At 35.9% G+C, this 20,566-nt stretch overlaps 3 protein-coding genes across 5 annotated transcripts; 2 read left to right on the top strand and 1 right to left on the bottom strand.

Moving 5' to 3' along the window:
* The first annotated feature begins 3,679 nt into the window (after nt 1-3,679).
* Nucleotides 3,680-7,851, top strand: LOC132180437 (uncharacterized). 2 transcript variants are annotated; one of them, XM_059593256.1, is made up of 7 exons: nt 3,680-3,933; nt 4,922-5,036; nt 6,609-6,839; nt 6,927-6,995; nt 7,223-7,295; nt 7,382-7,446; nt 7,581-7,851. In XM_059593256.1, exons 3-7 carry the CDS (start codon nt 6,636-6,638, stop codon nt 7,659-7,661), a joined length of 492 nt encoding a protein of 163 aa, XP_059449239.1. In that variant the 5' UTR covers nt 3,680-3,933; nt 4,922-5,036; nt 6,609-6,635; the 3' UTR covers nt 7,662-7,851. The 2 variants fall into 2 exon arrangements, with proteins under 2 accessions (XP_059449239.1, XP_059449249.1); XM_059593266.1 differs by lacking the exon at nt 4,922-5,036.
* Nucleotides 7,852-10,965: 3,114 nt separating this feature from the next.
* LOC132180428 (3-dehydrosphinganine reductase TSC10A-like) lies at nt 10,966-13,611 on the top strand. The gene is made up of 4 exons (XM_059593246.1): nt 10,966-11,626; nt 11,794-11,941; nt 12,323-12,613; nt 13,282-13,611. Coding segments are annotated over exons 1-4 (984 nt in total). The 5' UTR covers nt 10,966-11,083; the 3' UTR covers nt 13,284-13,611.
* A 3,217-nt stretch (nt 13,612-16,828) lies between these two features.
* Nucleotides 16,829-20,566, bottom strand: LOC132183304 (E3 ubiquitin-protein ligase RHF1A-like). 2 transcript variants are annotated; one of them, XM_059596714.1, is made up of 8 exons: nt 20,313-20,566; nt 19,210-19,256; nt 19,030-19,092; nt 18,834-18,951; nt 18,388-18,722; nt 17,895-18,002; nt 17,449-17,806; nt 16,829-17,150 (listed from the first exon to the last, which is right to left on the bottom strand). In XM_059596714.1, the coding sequence occupies exons 1-8, from the start codon at nt 20,469-20,471 to the stop codon at nt 17,142-17,144; spliced, it is 1,197 nt and encodes a 398-aa protein (XP_059452697.1). In that variant the 5' UTR covers nt 20,472-20,566; the 3' UTR covers nt 16,829-17,141. The 2 variants fall into 2 exon arrangements, with proteins under 2 accessions (XP_059452697.1, XP_059452705.1); XM_059596722.1 differs by having other exon boundaries at nt 18,388-18,671.

Below are 20,566 nucleotides of genomic sequence, written 5' to 3'. Positions count from 1 at the left end.
AATATCATCTATCTATTTTGATGTTAAAAAAGAAAAAAAAAAAGAGTTCAATAGTATTGGTAGACAAGTAATTCTAGAAGACCTACTTGTGTCCCTCTAAAATGATGTGGCTATTCAAATTACCATTTGATCAAAATCTAATAATGATCAAGCACAAGCCTAATAGTGATTTTAATAGCCACATTATTTTTGGAGGGACACAAGTAAGATACATGTATGCCTTCTAGAATTACTTTGGGCAGACAAGCAGTTGAGGTTATTGGTTAAAACCACTAATCGCAATTGCTCCGCTTAGGCGATTAGCGGTTATTTTATAACCCCTTTTTTTTTAATTTATTCTTTTTTTATATATAAACTTGTAGGCTTCTTTAGGTGTTTTTGGCATTCATTGTGCCAATTTTTTAGCTTATTTAAAATAGTTTTGGATCAAAAGTGCAAAAAAAAAAAAAATGTGAATATGATGAAATCATATCTCTAATTCGCATTTAAAACAAACCACCAAAACAATCTGGTTTTAATGTTATATTTTTAATATAAAATATATATTAATATTATTATATAGAGAACTTCAATTTTAGGTGGCCTACTTGTATCTTACTTGTATCTCACTAAGAATTATGTGGCTATTAAAATCACTCTTTGATCAAAATTTAATAATGATCAATTACAAGCCCAATGGTGATTTTAATAGCCACATCATTATTATTATGACACAAGTAGGTCACCTAGAATTACTTCTCCTACTATCAGGATAAACTGTAAAAGTAAGGTTTTATAGCAACCAATACAAGGTTGACACATCATTTAAAAACACAAAATACAATAACCATGAAAGCACTAGATCTTATGAAGAAAAAAAAAAAACAAAAAACCAATCAACAAAAAGCCTCCGCACTACAAAAAATTGCATTTTTTTTTACCATTCATTTTTTATGTGTCAAGACTCTTAACATGTTACTAAAGTTTAGTGACGTGTCAGTATTGATGTGTGTAAAAGGTTAAAAATTAAAGTGTCAAAACTGGAAATTTTTTGACGTACCAATGTTTAACACGTCATAAATTGATGATGTGGCAAACGGAGGCACGTCAAAAATAAATTTTGACATGTACTTTTTACCACGTCACCAATTTTTGACGTGTCAAAACTAACACGTCAAAAACTTTATTAATGTGCCAATATTGTCACGTCGCCTTTTTTATTGACGTGGTAATATTGCCACGTCAATAAATTTTTTGACGTGTCAAATAATACCACATTAAAAAAGAAGGTGACGTTGCAATATCGCCACATCAAGAAAGTTCTTGACATTGCAATTTCGGCATGTCACTAAAGTTTTAAAAAATTATTAAAAAAATAATAATTTTTTTAAAAAAAAAGTTTTTTTTTTTTTTTTTACTCATGAAATTTCTCAAAGCCGTGCTTGGTTGCTGAGAAAACATCTGAACTAATAAATTTTTACAAATAAATTTTTTTTAGGGTTAAATTCACTTTACCCCTTAAAGTTCCATGAGTTTTTCAATTCAAACCCCAATGTTTAAAAATTTGTAATGTACTCCCCTAATGTTTCAAAATTTTTCAATTTTGACCATCCGTTACTAATTTCTGCATAATTGAACAGAAATCATTCCACGTACGTCTCACGTCTGATTTTGATGCTCTCTATTTCAATTTTGTACTCATTAAAACCAATGAAATTACGTAATTACCCCTCATTTTTCATAGGTTTTAATGAGAGTTATTATGTAATTTCATAAGTTTTAATGAGGGTAAAATTGGAATAGAGGGCATCAAAATCCCACAAGAGATGCACGTGTGATGATTTCCATCTAATTAGACGAAAATTAGTAACGGAGGGTTTGAATTGAAATTTTTTGAAACATTAAGGGGTACATTGCCAATTTTTAAACATTGATGAAAAACCTCTGAAACTTCAAGGGGTAAAGTGAATTTTTCCCTTTTTTTTTTTAAAAAAAAATAATTTTCCACAATTAAGGATGGAAAATTGCAACTAAAACTAATAAATTTGAATTTTACATGCTTTAAACTTAAATCAACATAAAAAATGAAACTAAATAATTGTCTTATTTTACTTTGCAGCATTTTCTCGGAGATCAAACAGACCAAACGTGAAAAATGCAAAAAATTGTCTTCTTTTACTGATTGTGAGATTGCAGTGACGGAGAGAAGCAAAAGAAGCAGAAAATGCAAGCATACTGAAAAATCAAACCAAACCAACCAAAAAAATAAGTCTAAAAAAAATTTCAAAACCCATCAACAAATAAAAAATTAAAATCCCAAACCCAGCAAAAAAAAAGAAAAAAGAAAAAAAGAAGAAGAAGATCTTCTATTCTTTTTTTCTTCTCCTTCTATTTTTCTTCTTCACATACGAAAGAAGAGGGAGCTTGGGAGATTGAGAGAGGAGATCAGGAGAGAGAGAGTGTGTGGGAGACGGATTAAAAGAAAGAGAGAAAAAGTTGAATAAAGAGAGATTTGCGCGCGGGAGGAGAAGAAAGAGGGAGGAGAAAGAAAGTTATTCTATAATTTCTTGACGTATTACATGTGACACGTCAACAAATAAAAAAATTTAATATATTCTTAATATTTTTCTGACATGCCACATGTAACACGTCAAGAAATTCTTGACGTGCTACATATGAGATGTCAAGAAATTCTTAACGTGCCACATGTAACACATCAAAAAAATGTTGACGTGCCACATGTAACATGTCAAGAAATTTTTTTTTTTATATTATTATAATATTTTCCTAAACACTAATTAGTGTTTATAAGAGAAAAAAGTCATCATATCATATATATATATATATATTTTTTTTTTTCTTTCTGTTGCATGTGTTCTTCTTATTTCAACACCTAAGCTAAATTCCTACCAAATATGAAAGGTCTAAATAAGTAGGATTTTGTTTAAGTGTTGTATGTAGTCTTTCAACAATCTAGATTTAATTTTGCTATCGCTGTCCTCAAGGGGTAGCTCAATCGGTTGCGAACCACGCCTCATGAAGTAGAGGTCACTAGTTCAAATCTCCCATCCCCCTTCCCTTGTGTGAACATGTAAAAAAAAAAAAATTTGTTATCGCTCTTTTTTTCATAAGAAACTTGGAATTATGATGTAGGACGTTCCCTCCCTACATCGAGAGAAAATTTTCTCCCTATAAAGGAAGAAAAGTTTCCCCCTATACCAGGACATTAATTAGGGAGAAATTTCTCTTTCAACCGGGACTACTTGTCCCCTAGGCTCAATGACTATGATATAATTATAGACATATATAGGGTATACCAATTAAATTTTGTTACTTAATATATATTTTATAAAACACATATATAATTAATATGATTAATTAATTAATTATAATTGAAATTCCGTTATTGATATGTGAAATAATGGCACGTCAATAATTTTTGACGTGTTAAAAATGACATGTCAAAACTTTTGACGTGTCATTTTAACACGTCAATAAAAGGTAACGTGTTAAAATGACACGTAAAAAATTATTGACATGTCAAAATGATACGTCAATCAAAAGAGACGTGGCATAATTCACCATGTCACTAATGGATATATTTTTTATTTTTAAATTTAGCAATGCGACAATCGTTGACACGTTTCTATTTATTATGTGCGGTTCAAAACCTCAATAAAAACTTTATGAGGTGGGAATTTTTGCCACGTCAGAAAGAAGAGAAAGAGGAGAGCAGAAGACAGCGAGGGGTTTTTTCCCCTTGCCCAGACCAGACCCGAGAGAGAGATTGAGAGAGAGGGCCGGAGTTAGACAGAAAGAGACACGAGGGTTGAGAGAGAGCTGAGATTGGTGGAAGAGTGGGGCGTACCGTGGTGGCTGGGTCACCGGCGACGTGCAGCAGTGGCTCTTCCGGCGACGTGGCAGCGAACCCGCAACTCAGAATCGTCACGTTAGGTAATCTCTAGCATTTCCTTAGTTTAATTTAAGGATTTCCTGCTGTGTTAGCTGAATTGCTAGGAGTTCTTGTGGCCAAATGGGGAGTGTTTCTGCGATGATTTTCCACTAGAATCGAAGAGTATTTTGGCGTGTTTTCTTTAGGAAAACCGAGTGTGTATTTTGTAAGGACTATAGTTTTGTTGACAAAGTTCTATGGGTTTGATTTTGAGTGATTGTGGTTGATAAAGCTAGGACTCGGTTTGGGTCCTTTGTTAGATGATTTTTAGTTGTGGCTTTTAATCCCTTGTTTAAGGTTAACATTTGGGTTGTTGACTACTTTGAAGCTTTGTGATTTTTGGGGGATTAATTATGATGGCTAGCTATTGAGGGTTTAATATGGGTTTGATTATTCATTTGGTGCTTATAGGTTGTTGACCAATTATAGTGTTCTTGGCTTATTGTTTTGTGACCCTTGGGTTGTTAACAAATAGAGTTTTGATGCTTGATTTAGAGGTAGCCGGTTGCGTATTAATTTTAGGGTATCGATTTTGGGTAGCTATGACCAAATGGAGGAGAGAGTTTCGGTTATGGTTTGTTGTTGTTATGGTTGGGTACCTTGAGTTCTTATTAATTGGCGTTTTGGTGTGTCGTATTGTTAGCTTGAGAAGGTGGGTTGTTTTATGGGTTAAAGTGTATTTTGAGGGTTGTCTTTTTGGGAGACGGATGATGATTCTAGGAGTTGCTTATGTCTAGGGGTTGCGATTGTGTTGAGGTTTAGGATCCTAGAAGGGGTTGTAGATGAGATTATTCTAACTAGGGTATTATTAATATCTAAATTAGTATTAAGAGGTGGTTGGATGTTGATTATTTTAATTTTCTTATTTGATCATGAGGCTTGTATACGTAGGAAATAATAGGAATTGATTTCTTGAGCGGTTATTTTTCTTCTACGTTGCTTTGATTTATGAAGGTAATATTAATTTATTTTTCTTTAATCATATTGCAGAAAAAAATTGAAAGTGAAATCACACCGATAAAAGCGGTTTTTGGAATATCCTTACATTTTCCAATTTGCTTTCACAAAAAATTTCGAAGTGGGCGGTTTGGGAAATGTTCTATTGGTAAGAAACTTTTCATTATGATTATTTAGAAATTCAGAAATCTTATATTTTTAATCTTTATTTGAGTTTCTATAATCATTCCCAACTTTTGGTTTCTTTATTTTTTTTTTAATTTAACTCATTTTTCTTTTTTGAATTGAATTTCGGTATCTGGTTCTATTTATATTTTATGATTATGTTCTGGCCATACTTCCAGTGCTAATTTTTTTTCCCTGACTTACTTTGACATTCTTTGTAAAGAATATGAGTTAATTTTCGGTAATCCTTACCTTTTCACGGAATCTAGTTTTAGATTGTGGGTTTGTAGGTTAGCGAACTACACATGTATGCGTACGGAAATTAACTTAATTATGTTTAACTTAATGTTTGTGATATGCAATTATATTTGACTGGTTATGCAAATCAAGTTAATTAGTATTATTGAATGGCTAAGATTTGTCTAAGTTATCCCTATATATTATTTTGTAATTTTCAAGCCCAACTCCTCAAGATGCCCAAGCATCAAGCATGGCTTCTCAAAATGTCGTGTTTTATTTCTCTTCCATCTTGCTAAATCTCCTTTTTCAAGAGTTATAAAAGTTGCCTTAGAGAACTTTTCTAAGTGTTTGCCGATATAATCCTACGTACTCTCATTCTACAGTATTGCACTTCTTTAAGACGATTGATATGAATCATTTTTTAGTTGGGGACCATATATAGGATCATATGTTCCTGCTATTCATCGTATTATTTTAACATTAGGCTTAAACCCTTTGATAATCAAGCTTTCAAAGGGCTCAGAAGTTTCAATGGCATATGATTCTTTGGTAGGTTTGAAAAATGAAACATTGAGACTTTCACTACTATTACCTTCCTCATTACGTACATCCAGCTGATTCTTTGGTCTTAAGAGTTCTGGTTTTAAGAATGAGTGATTGCCCTTCTCTGACTTTGGTCTTATAATAGATGAAAGTTTACAAATGATACCCATTTTAATGCAATAAACACTATTCCTAAAATAACTTTAGATGAGTGAAGAAATGTGGGTTTGAATTTGAAATAAGGTGTGTTCAAAGTTAAAAAAGGTTGTCTTCAAATTTAAGAGTACTATGAGAAGTTCAATTGATAAGTGCCTTAATTTGTTTCTATAAATTTTCCTCTATTTTGGGAGCCTAAATATGGAAGTATATCGTATATTATGTGATGAAAGAAATATATATCATATATGTACGTATATATATTAACATCTTGTTGTCAATAACATTATAGCCTTATACTCAACATGACTTCACAAATTCAAATTGCCACGCTTTGGAGTGCTTGAAATGGCTGCCGGAAGATCATCTTTTCATGCGAATTTTACTCGAGTATGCCCATCGAGAAATTACGCAACAAATTGAAAATAATAATATAATAATAACAAATGGACTACAACTGCTCAGCTTCGTGTTTTATTAGAAAAAGTCGAGGGGAGGAGTTTTCATTGGCTCTCATACTCTTGAGTGATTCAGTGAAGGTGACTGAAAGCGCCAACTGTTTAATTGAATGGCGGAAAAAAAAAAAAAAAACCCTAAACTATTGTGGACTTTTTAGATTCGTAATTGAGCGCCATAGTTCATCATGGCTGGTGGAGAATCGGACATGGACGCCATGAACGAAGCCCTAAGCTCCGCGCAGATTTTCAAAGACAAGCAGCAACAATTCGGCCTTAACCCTAAAGACCATGAGCAGGAGCAAAATGGCAGTGGCGTGCAGATCACGTGCTTTAGCCATGTCTTCAAAGATGTCACTCTTCATTTCCAGATCCTCCGCCTTCCCAAACAGGTCCATTTTCTTAAAAATTGAGACATTTCTCTTCTAATCGTTCTTTATTTCTCATATATCTTTAATTGTTTGTGATTTTCCGTGTAGATATACGTGTGGGTCGGTTGCAACTCTGCCAAATTAGGGCACTTATGCGCATCTGCACCTACACGGCCTGTAAGTTTTTTAAGTCCTTGCAGTTTTTATGGTCTCCATCAATTCTATCGAGTAGATTTCTTTAAATCTCAATTATTATATTCAAATTAAATGGCAAATTTACCGTTATTTATGATAGAATCTCTGCAATTTTATTTATAGTTGAGATTTAAAGAAATGTACACAATCATATCAATTATAATTCAAAGATTATGATGCATTATATTTTGCTATTTGGTGACATAAAGGACACGGTTAGTGTTGCTTCCATACTTGGAGGAACTTCTGATAATACAGGATCTGGCATTGCTCGGCGATTAGGTAAGTTTCGATTTATGTACGTTGGTTTATGGAATTATCAATTATGGATTTTTGGTGCCCAGAATGACGTGCCATGTTTCTTCTAGTGTTGAAGACTGGTCTCAATATAATTCTGGCCTGCAATATTCCAAAGAATAGTCCTATGCTGGAGGTCTCTTCTCTCTCTCATTCTCTCCCACACACCCACCCCTGTAAATATTTCTTAGTTTTCAGTTTGGCTGTCTGGTTTGGATCTCCTAGGGATTTATCTATTGATTTATTTCTTCCGTCTCCTTTGGATTTTAGGCTGAAGCTGAGAAGGTGTTGGTACAAAAGCTAATCCACCTGGGTTACACAAGGCGGAAGGCAGAAGGATTGTCCTCGTAGCAGGGCCTTGGCAAACCTACTATATATGAAACACATCCATTGTTATAGACTATTATTATTTAGAGTCCTAAACTTTCAGGGTGTTATCTCTTTCATTTTCTTCTCTTTTTGACACTTTCTTCGTGCTTCAGATGGTATACCCTAAAGAATGTTATTGACAATTTCAAGTTCAATATAATATTTGTCTAGAGATGGAAGAGGAATTAGAAAAACTTGTGAAGAAGCATATTCAAAACATCTGATTACAATAAAATTCTATGGCACAAAGTATTAAGGCAACATTAAGGCACAAACTATAGTATCTACGGCACAAACTAATGTATTAAGGCAACATTAAGGCACAAACTATAGTATCGACTGCACAAACTATTATTATTCTGTGATTACAAGAAGCCGTAAACTGCTACAAATTAACTTTAGTGCCCAATCTATTAAGGCAACATGGCATAACTGCAATGCCCAGAAACTTGAGAGAGCGAGAGAGAGAACTTAAATTCCTGAAGCAACGATGATTGATGGTAACATAAAATCTAAACTCCAGTTTCTAAATCGGCGGCACTTTTAAAGGTTTTAAAAAATCAACTTCTGGGAAACTTGAAACTCATATAGTGACCAAAGACCATGCAAAATTTATATCATGAGATTAGCAACAAGAATTCCCTTCACTTTAGAAGTAAGCAAAATGATGAAAGCAATCAGTTTGTAGGTTGTTATGCCATGATATAGCTCCATAGAAGTGCCAAAATCCTATAGAACATACTGTAAAATCCAAAAATAAAAAACAAAATCCTATGGATAGATAAGCAAACCAGCAACTTCATCAAAGATTCAAAAGTAAGAAAGGATATTCGATGTCTTATTAAAATGGTAAGAGCTAGCATATTTAGACCAGATTTTATTCAACAAAGAACTAGTTTCTCTGGTTGTCTCCCAGCAACGATTCAATAACTCTGAACCCTCACCAACTGGAAAAGAGTCGAGAACTAGAAGAGTAATGTCATGAAAAACGTGAACCAGGAGCTTGCTATAAGACTTGCATAATTGATGATCCCAAAAACTGGTCTTAGGTGTTGGAAATAATTTTAGAATAATTTTGGATGGTGCACAAATTCTCATTTATATAAAATAATTACAATATGAAAATTAACAATAAAATAAATAAAATACATTAGATAAAAAGTAGAGTATGGAAAGATCTCACAATGCTATCAGTGGTGGAGCCAGCCATTTTATATTGGGGTGCCGCTAAAATTTTTTTTGCGTCCTAAAAATTTTTTCCACCCTAAAAATTTGGTAGTTCACACAATAAATGCATTACAAAAAATATCTATAAAAGTTCATAAATATGTGCTCAATTGATATATTAGAAATGTAACATGTCGACACTATATCAAAAAGACAAATTTTTTTTTTAAAAAAAGTGTCTAGAACTGCACTTTACGGTCTTTTAAAAGTACAAAATCATCAAATATCGAATCTAAATCGAAGCTCTTAGCAATTTTCCTTTCAATATAGAGAACTAAACTATTTGCAAGAAAATCATCCTCAATTTTGTTGCGAAGTCGTGTTTTAACAATTTTCATTGCTGAAAATACTCGTTCGGTAGTTGCTGTAGACACTAGAAGAGTCAATTTTCATTGCTGAGATTTATTTATTTATTATTATTATTATTTTTAGGGTTAAAAAAAAAAAAATTAAATCCTCACGGCACCCCAAGGGGTAACGTAGCTCCGCCACTGAATGCTATAGAATCACGCAAGAGCGTTGTCCTTAAAGGTTGATTCATGCCTCCCGAAGTATATAACTCGGTGTGATCGAATCTTTTGACATGCGACCTCCCAGAATTAGACCATAGCGTTCATTAATGACGCACTTCCAATACAACACCAAAAATAGAACAATATTTTTTCCACAAAGTAGATGATGAAATACAACACCAAAAATAGTTGCTAGTGGGGAATGAAAAATAACCCGCCAACTACACGAAAATAAAATGTGGTAAAAATAATAAAATCATTTTCAACCAAAGCCCAAAAGGGGTTAATATATATATATATATATATAACGTGTTGGGTTGTTGATTCTCCCAAATGTCATAAATAACAAAACAAAAGTAATAACCAAATATTCATAGCAATTGAAGAAACAAAAAGCCATAAAACATATTAATAACGAATGGTCATAAACGGTAAAAGAAAAATCAATAGGTTTAATGACTCATGGTAAAAAAACGTATGAAAAATTAAATGCTCCTTAATGACCAAACTGTCACAAAATTATTTCTAGAAAACTACTTGCTGGATATTAAATAAATAATAAAAGGGTTTGAAAAGAAAGAAAATAAAAACAATTGTTTGTAACACATATATTACAACATTAGGTTCATTTTTCTGCATAATTTTTAGAGATTGTTGATATCAGGCGTTATGAACATTGAGAAGAACAGGTGAGATAAGTCTGTTATTCAAACTTTGTCCTCTTTTACAAACTTAAAATGGGATATTTCCAACTAGTAAAAGAAAATAAACAAGGTGATGGTATCAATCCTCGATCTTGATGTTTGATGGATCATTTTGTAGAATACTTACAATGTTATGTTGTTTTGCGTGCCACTTTTCTATGCTTCCATACCAGTTCCACTGGAAGCATAGAGCTACAAAGCGGGTGATACCAGCAGCAACAATCTCGACAAATGCCATCAGGAGTCGGGACTGATCTCTGAGGGGATAAACCAGCAGTTGCTATAGACAACAGCAGACCCTCAAAGTTGCAGGGGATAATAAAGCTACCGGATTTGATGCCAGTTAAAGTTCTCTTGGCAACTTCATCAGCTTTCATTGCACCAGAGGAGGCTGCAAAGATACTGGTGAGCTGGAGGCTTTTCATTATAATTATTTAGAAATTCAGAAATCATATATTTTTAATCTTTATTTGAGTTTTTATGATCATTTCTAACTTTCGGTTTCTTTAATTTTAACTCATTTTTTCTTTTTTAATAGAATTTCGGTATCTAATTCTATTTATTTTTTATGACTATGTTCTGACCGTACTTCCGGTGCTAAATTTTTGTTCGGACTTACTTCGACATTTATTTATTTTTTTCCTGCTTCTTACTCATATACTCTTTTTCTTCTTCTTGTCATTTATGCATTAATTAATTATTATTATTATTATTATTATTTTTTCATTCTTATCATTTTTAAAAACAAACTTGTCATTGTACGGATTTTAAGCTTGTTATATATAATGGTAAGCGGTTAACGATTTTTACTGCGCAGTTTTGCAGCTCGCGGTTGCGGCGCAGTATACCTCGAACAATTTTAGTAGATACCACTTCAATATGAGCAGAAGTAGAGTAAATACAGATCAAAGTCCAACACATCCCCACCGTCGCTTTGCATTACCTTTCAGGAGCTCACTTAATGACTGGCGCAAACCTCACCTACCTCTCCCTCCTCCTCCTCCTCCTCTTCCCTCTAGGTCTCCTCGTCGTCCTCTACCTTATAACCCGGCCCCGTCCCGCCAGGGTCCCGATCAAGAACCGCCACGTGTTCATCACAGGCGGATCGAGCGGGATCGGGCTTGCCCTGGCCCATCGGGCGGCGTCGGAGGGCGCGCGCGTGTCGATCCTCGCGCGGTCCATTGACAAGCTGGAGGCGGCGAAGCAGGAGATCCTGCTCTCCACGGGGATCGACGTGGCGGTGTTCGCGGCAGACGTGCGGGACTACGACGCCCTATCGAGGGCGGTGGAGGAGGCCGGGCCCATCGATGTGCTGGTGGTGAATCAGGGGGTGTTCGTGCCGCAGGAGCTGGAGAGGCAGGGGTTGGATGAGGTGAAGTTCATGCTGGACGTGAATTTGATGGGGGCTTTTAACATGGTCAAAGCTGCTTTGCCTGCCATCAAACTTCAGCGGAGGGACCGTGGCCCCGGTTCCATCGCTCTCATGTCTTCTCAGGCCGGTCAGGTACGCTGAACCACAACCTTTCCCTACTCAATTCAATGGTGATATCGTCATAATCTTAATAATTCGATTTAAAAGCAATAATTGAGTTTGGAAGAAATCTAATAATCTACACAGTAACATAGTCGAATATTTAGAAATTTGTCTTGAAATTGTATGTGGCTTCGTAGGTGGGTATATACGGCTACACAGCGTATTCCGCTAGTAAGTTTGGGCTCCGGGGTTTGGCAGAGGCTTTGCAACAAGAGGTCATTGCCGATGACATCCATGTCTCTCTTATATTCCCTCCAGACACTGACACTCCCGGTCTAGTCGAAGGTACGAAATTGAAGCATTCTTTTCTTAGTACTAACGTATTGGTGTCACATTGTATTGCTGCAACTGATTAGCTTGATTGATTCACTCGAATATTTATTAAATTTATGAATTTTAGGCTTACATGATCATCAAGTCATATACATTGTACTGGCCTGGTACCTATTTAACTCCAAAATGGAAAATAATCATCTTTTGTTGCTTTCATTAACACGAGAGTATGATTAAGATCACTACAGCATGTTATTCTATATGTATCCTCTAGTGGAAAATGTATATGCACAGATTAATCAGTGTGTTTCTAGTTCTGACCATGTGGGAATTTTATTCGTTGTGTTGTTTGTAACTAAATTGGGTTTTTGGACTTATGTCTGCTGATTACAGAAACCAAGATAAGGCCACAGCTCACCAGTATCATTGCAGCCTCCTCTGGTGCAATGAAAGCTGATGAAGTTGCCAAGAGAGCTTTAGATGGCATCAAATCCGGTAGCTTTATTATCCCCTGCAACTTTGAGGGTCTGTTGCTGTCTATAGCAACTGCTGGTTTCTCCCCTCAGAGATCAGTCCTGATGGCATTTGTCGAGATTGTTGCTGCTGGTATCACCCGCTTTGCAGCTCTATGCTTCCTGTGGAACTGGTATGGAAGCATAGAAAAGTGGCACGCAAAACAACATTGTAAGTATTCTACAAAATGATCCATCAAACATCAAGAGGATTGATACCCTCACCTTGTTTATTTTCTTTTACTAGTTGGAAATATCCCTTTTTAAGTGTGTAAAAGAGGACAATGTTTGAATAACTGACTTTTCTCACCTGCTCTTCTCAATGTTCATAACGCCTGATATCAACAATCTGTAAAAATTATGCAGAAAAATGCACCTAAGACCAGTTTTTTTGGATCCTAAATTATGCAAGTCTTATATATAGCAAGCTCCTAGTTCACATTTTTCATGACATTACTCTTCTAGTTCTCGACTCTTTTCCAGTTGGTGAGGGGTTCAAAGTTGTTGAATCGTTGCTGCGAGACAACCAGAGAAACTAGTTCTTTGTTGAATAAAATCTGGTCTAAATATGCTAGCTCTTACCATTTTAATAAGACATCGAATATCTTTTCTTACTTTTGAAGCTTTGATGAAGTTGTTAGGTTTGCTTATCTATCCATAGGATTTTGTTTTTTATTTTTGGATTTTACAGTATGTTCTGTAGGATTTTGGCACTTCTGTGGAGCTATATCATGGCATAACAACCTACAAACGGATTGCTTTCATCATTTTGCTTACTTCTGAATTAAGGGGATTCTTGTTGCTAATCTCATGATATAAATTTTGTATGGTCTTTACTAGGAACCTATGATTCATGAATACCTTGGATGGCGGTTGTCAATTGTGCCGGTCTCTCGCACTCTCAAGTTTCTGGGCATTGCAGTTATGCCATGTTGCCTTAATAGAGATTGGGCACCATCTTCCTTTCGTTCCCCATTCATATTGATATGTCAAGATCGAAAGCACGTGGGGACTAAAGTCACTTTGTAGCAGTTTACGGCTTCTTGTAGTCACAATTTTGTTTTGATCGAACTCACTTCATTCTGTTATCAATCATTGCAAAACCAGTTTATCGAATGTTATCTGCTCATCGAGAACAAATATACTTTGTGCCATAGAATTTTACTGTAATCAGATGTTTTGAATATGCTTCTGAACAAGTTTTTCTAATTCCTCTTCCATCTCAAGACAAATATTATATGGAGCTTAAAATTGTCAATAACATTCTTTGGGGTAGACCATCTGAAGCACTAAGAAAGTGTCAAAAAGAGAAGAAAATGAAAGAGATAACACCCTGAAAGTTTAGGACTCTTAATAATAATAGTCTATAACAATATAATAATAATAATAGTCTATAACAATGGATGTGTATCATATATAGCGGGTGATCCTTCTGCCTTCGGCCTTGTGTAACCCAGATGGATTAGCCTATGTACCAACACCTTCTCAGCTTCTGCCTAAAATCTCAAAAATTCCAAAGGAGATGCTTTTGTACCAACACCTTCCTAAAATCCCAAAGGAGATGGAAGAAATAAATCAATAGATAAATCCATAAGGAGATCCAAACCAGACAGCCAAACTAAAAACTAAGAAATATTTGCACGCGTGTGGGAGAGAGAGAGAAGAGACCTCAAGCATAGAACTATTGTTTGGAATATTGCAAGCCAAAATTATATTGTGACCAGTCTTCAACACTAGAAGAAACATGACACGTCAGCCTGAGCACCAAAAATCCATAATCCCATAAACCAAGTACATAAATCAAAACTTACCTAATCACCGAGCATTGCCAGATCCTGTATTATCAGAAGCTCCTCCAAGTATGGAAGCAATACTAACCGTATCTTTTATGTCACCAAATGACAAAATATAATGCATCCTAATCTTTGAATTATAATTGATATGATTGTGTACATTTCTTTAAATCTCAACTATTGTTTTCAAATAAAATTGTAGAGATTCTATCATAAATATGGTAAATTTACCATTTAATTTGAATATAATGGTTGAGATTTAAAGAAATCTACTCCATAGAATTGATGGAGACCATAAAAACTGCAAGAACTAAAAAAACTTACTGGCCGTGTAGGTGCAGATGCATATAAGTGCCCTAATTTGGCAGAGTTGCAACCGACCCACACGTATATCTACACTGAAAATCACAAACAATTAAAGATATATGAGAAATAAAGAACAAATATAAGAGAAATGTCTCAATTTTTTAGTTAATTGATTTGTTTGGGAAGGTAGAGGATCTAGAAATGAAGAGTGACCTCGTTGAAGACGTTGCTAAAGCACGCCACCGCCGTTTTGCTCCTGCTCATGATCTTTAGGGTTAAGTCCGGGTTGGGGCTTCGTTCATGGCGTTCATGTCTGATTCTCCACTGGCCATGATCAACCACAAGAATTTAGGGTTTTTTTTTTTTTTTGCCGTTCTATTAAACGGTTGGCACTTTCAATCACCTTCACTGAATCACTAAGAGTATGAGAGGCTGAGAGCCAACGAAAACACCTCTCCTCAACTTTTTCTTTTAAGGCTCTGGTAAAATGGTTTACAGAAAATGATTTACACATTTTACGGTGTTTACTTCGATGTAAAATAGTGATAAACGAAAAATATTTTCCTTTTGACCAAAAATTCATTTTTAATTTTCGGAAAATGGTTTACGGTTTTCAAAACAATAAACCGCCTAGGACCCGCTGGAACTTGACCGGGACCCGCCAAGGACCCCGCCTAGGACTCGCCTGGGACCCCACCGAGTGAGGTCCCGGACAAGTCCAGGTCAAGTCCTGCCTGGTCCCGGGCAAGTGCCTGCGGGGTCTCAAACAAGTTCTGTGCAGGTCCCGGTGGGGACCTTATTGGAAAAAAAAAAAAAATTTAAAAATTATTTTCCGTGTACACGGTAAACGTTGTAAAATGTTTTCGACACAAAACATTTTCAGGGAAAATAGTTTTCCTAAAAATATTTTCCAATGAAAATTATTTTACGTCGAAGTAAACGGAGCCTAAAACATGAAGTTGTGCGGTTGTAGTCCATTTAGTTATTATTATATTACTATAATCCAATGTGTAATTCCTCAAAGGGCATACTGGGGTGGGCGCGGGTCGGATGAGGGCCGGGGATTGAGTACTTTAGCACCTGACCCGTAGGTTACGGGTATTAAAAAATTAGACCCGCAACCCAACTATACTGAACAATATTCGCTGGATTTAGAATTGTGCGGGGCGAATAGTGCAGGTTAGGGCATCATCCAAGTCCCAGAGAGAGGAGAGAGCTACAAATGAGAGAGAGAGAGGGAGGCGCAGAGGAGAGAGAGGACCGCAACCACGCATAGGAGAGAGAAAGATGGGCAACTGCGTAGAGGAGAGAGAGAGAGAGAGGAAAGATGAAGAAGCTGCGTAGAGGAAAGAATAAAATGAAAGAAAGAAGAAGAAGCGGCGCATGGCGCACAGGAGAGAGTGAGAAAGAGGAAAGAAGAAAGAAGAAAATGAAAAAAAGAAAGAACCTGAAGAAAGAAGAAGAGGGAGGCGTCTTGAAGAACGAGATGGATTATTGTTTGTGGATGCTAGGTTTTTAGGTTTAGGGTTATTGTGGGGGCGGGGCGGGTACCCGAATTTTTAAAAAATGCTAACCGCAACCCGCTCTGTACGGTTATCTCAGCATTTGATCCGGATTTGCGTTTTTGTAAGAAAAATCAAACAGAGCGAGTCGGTGTGGGGCGGGCATTTGCCCACTCCCGGCATACTCGAATAAAATTAGCATGAAAAGATGATATTCCGGCAGCCATTTCAAGCACTCCAAAGCATGGAAATTTGAATTTGTGAAGTCATATAATGTAATTGACAATTTGTCTCAAAATATAAATGCATACACAAATATTCAATTGAAAAGGGTTGACAATCTAAATAAACTCGTACTCTTTTCTCCCATATCTACAAAGTAGCAATTAACATATAAAACGTCTTGCTTATAACTGGATTGAAAAAACTTCCTCTAACTTAACTTCTAAAAATAATGTCATTTTGCGTACGAAAAACATAGTTTTTAAATAATAAGAGCGAAGGTTTTTAAAAAAATATTTACAAAATTTATACGCAAAGAATAAAGTTACTGAGTAACTCATAAACCAAGTTCAAGTTGTTCGAAAAATAAATATCTAGCTTAGTGATAAGCTCGAACTCAACTCATGGTTAAAAATCTTAAATAAACTAAACTTGAACATTTAATACCCCCTCAACTTGGCTCGATAAGAACCCTAAATACCTGAAATCATTTTTTAACTCGAGGCAGGTTCCTTAAAATGTTAAGGTTTTCAAGTCCTACACACCGAAACCAGAAGAGGAGGATTGATTTGCAGTGAAGTCTTTAAGTTATTCAATGCCTTTTACCACATCAGAGCAGTCCAGATTTTACCAAACAAGTTAATACAGCAATGGGGAGATAATAAACGTTCCACCAGAATTCTCAGTTTTTAACTATGAAGAAAGTAAAACACTGTTGGCCAGCAGGACAACATCTGGTTCGATTGAGATTTCCACTTCGCATGTATTATAGGCAGGCAGGCAATGCCGGACGAAAACCAGCCAGCGGATTGGTTTTATCACACACTACGTCACTTGCATCATCTGCCTCCTGGGTTAGATGATAAACACAAACTTTTTATCCACACTGCAAATAAAAAACGGAAAAGAAGATTTTGATTAGTATATATATCTATTGGTTTGCCTGAAAAAAAAAATCACTCTTTCTTTTTTTTCTCTGAGATTAATATTATTCATAAAATTTAAAGCAGCCCCACATGCCTTAGTTAATACATCTAAATGACACAGTTTCAGACTCCAAAAAACAGGCTATGTATCCAGCAACTTCAATGGATTGGTGCTTATGATTTCATATGCTATGTTCACAAAAAGAAATTTCAACATTTAGTCCTCAGAGCAACATCTAAAGGTAATTTTTTAAGAACCTGTGCATGAGGAATCTCTGGCTGTCCAGGTATAGCACCAGAGATATAGGTTGCATCTGGGCTTAAATCATCTCCAATTAGCCCACTATTTTTGTCAAGAGACTGAGCATCAACTTTATCCTCCACACCCTTTCCTTTGAAGGATAAGTTTGAAGGGCCCACCGTACAACTGGAAACAGGAACAGCGGATCCAGTTCGCTTTGAACTAAGATCAAGGCGTTCAATCATCCGTGCAACACCAGCAATTCCTGCAGTCATCTCGCGCTGAACTCCTTTGCTTAGCTCTTTTACCGAGTTATTACGAGCAAGTAGCTTCTCCTTAAAGCCCCGGGTACCCTTTGAGATTGATTCCTTATATCTGTTGCCACACATCCAAACACCTCAGTATGAAAGTCACAAAACAAGGAAACATCAATTACAACAAGAACCAAAAGGGCACCATATACCTAGCTGAAGCAGCAGACATTTTAGATTTGAGTGTCTCTGGAAAGGAGAATATCTCAGATGTGCTAGGCCTTCTTGGAGTATCAGGTGGTGGCTGGCTGTGAAGAAGTCTGGATGATGATTACACGAATAGTCATAAGATACAGAGATGTACTGAAAAAAAAAAAATCTACAGACAGAAGGATGCCAGAAATTTTAATGTAGTTCTGTAAAAGAAAAACTAGTGGATGCCAAGGTAACAATTTTACAGAAGGGATAAAGTAAGTGCAGCCCAGGTGATGCTATACGACAGTGCATTAGTCAGATCATTAGTGTTTGTGTTCTTAACTGCATGAGGTGTTCAACCACATGTTCCAATTTGTAACTGTAAATCTGATAATAAAAAAAAATTTTATGCTTGAGAATAAAACAGATGATGGCACAAGAAACAAGGTTAATAAAAACAAAAGCATGGAATGCTCCATTGTAGTAGGACTAGAAGTCCTGTGAGCACACCTGGGTTTAAAAGGAATATCTCTGTTAACAGTAGCACTGGAGACCAAATTAACATCCACAGATGACGGAGGTTGAATGTTAATAGCAGAAGGTATGCCAGATAGTGAATCACCCTCGGGTGATGCATAACTTAAATTTTGAAAATTTTCTGCTGAAGTTGCATTTGTTTTCTGTGACGTGTTTTCAGGAGATGTGAAAACAAGAACTTGGGAAGGACCAATCCCAGAAGATCTCTGCCTTTCCCTTCTAACATAACGAGTTCTGCTAGCAGCAGCAGCCATATGCTGCATAATACGCTCATCAAAATCAGATTCATCGTCCGAGTAAGAAGCATCCTGGAAGTTTCAGTTTCACTTATTATCAACACACATTCTTTTCTGACTAAGCCAACCGTTAAGAATAAAGATTCTTGATCATGGAGATTCATAATAAAGTAAATCACTCACATGCTCAACACTGAAGTCTTCACAGAAATGACGAAGTGATGTGGGAGCCACAGAAGAAATGTTCCTTGACCTTGACCTTGAGCGCCTTTCAATCTCCACTGCAGCTAGAAGCCCTTGGCTACAGAAGCAGAATTAATCAGTGATACTCAAAAGAGAGAGAAGAAGGGCAGAGATCTATTCACAATGAATTATATACCTGGCAGGATCTTTTAAGATAACAAACTGGCAACATATAGGACACTCTTCACTTCTTTGAGACCTACAAGAATAAATGAGTTCAATTAATTTTTGCGTGTGTGTGTTGGTGGGAGGGGGCATAAATACTGTATTTTTGCCTAAGAAAATAAACATAAAAAATATAAAATGATTAGATTACCATTCAAGAATACAATGGAGATGATATTCATGTTTGCAACTGGTAATCTGAAACGGGAAACAAGGTCCGAGGTGTTAAAATTCGAGTTAAGAGTTGAACCCAAAAGTAACTATATCTAAGCTGCAAGTTTTTAGAAAAAGCAGGCATCTTTGATTCATGAGATGAATATATATATTATTATTTGCATCAGTCTTCTATACACACATTCTTTCTTAAACAAAGCACATATTTGGCCACATGGAGCAATTTAATATCGTGACTAAACAAGTAATCAACCGGAGCAAATAGGACAATACCTAATTGATGCAAGAATAAGTTTCAATTGTTTGTATTCAAAATCCCAAATCCTCTGACCTCCTCAGGTGAAATATTTGTCTAGGAAACATAACTTTTCCGTTAAAAATCCCCATCAGTTTATTATAGTGCCTCAGTCTAAAGTGATCCATTCTCCTGATCCTGATAAATGAAAGAATTTTCCTAGATTTCACCATGATATACCAACTCGCATTAGACAGATCAGATCACATTTGTCCATCGTCACCTCTAAATTACAACAAAACATATTCAGAAAGCGAAAATGGGCAACCAGAAATCAGAGGATTGATCTGAATAACATATCCCACTTATCACATAATTTTAAAACCAGACATTGATCATCATGACCAAGTTGCGTTCAAAAGCCCAACACCCACTAACAAAGGAAAAGAACATCAAACCAATATAATAACATCCTCCTCATTCAACAGCCCAAGTCCAAGTCTAAATTTGTGTAATTCTCCCTCCTTCTGTTCCATTATAACAAGTTTAGCATATTGAAAACCCTTTTCCTCTCCCTTATTACAACAAACCAAAAAAAAAAAAAAAAAACTATGATTTTCAGTGTCAGAAACACAAAACCCATGATCTCCCTCAATTAAATAAATAAAAAAAAAAAGAAAAAAAAAAAGGACGAAACAAACAAACAAACAAACCCATTCAAACCTACAACACGCACTATAGTTACACAAAAAAATAACCAAAACAGAAACACAAAACACAGTCTAATGACAGAAAAAGATAGTAAATTTAATGATGACGATTATAATGGTAATGTGATGACATACTGTGGCAGGGTCGGCGGTGGTGAAGGGCTCCAGGCATATACTGCAGCCGTCTTCAAAGGCGTCCTCAGGAGCTCCAGAAGAAGAAGATGCGGCTGACACCACTGGGTTATCCAGAGAAGAAGAAGAAGAAGAAGAAGGAGGGAAAGTGATGTTCGCCATTGTGGGTATGTGTGGCTGAGTGAGCTTGAAGATAATAGATGAGAACGGTTGAGACTTTTAGAGAGGAGGAAGGAGGAGTTGATGAAGAAAAGAAC

Source organism: Corylus avellana, chromosome ca1, assembly GCF_901000735.1.
Source record: "Corylus avellana chromosome ca1, CavTom2PMs-1.0".
NCBI classification, from domain to species: domain Eukaryota; kingdom Viridiplantae; phylum Streptophyta; class Magnoliopsida; order Fagales; family Betulaceae; genus Corylus; species Corylus avellana.
Note: the sequence above shows the minus strand (reverse complement) of the source record. Positions and strands in the feature narration are given on the sequence as shown.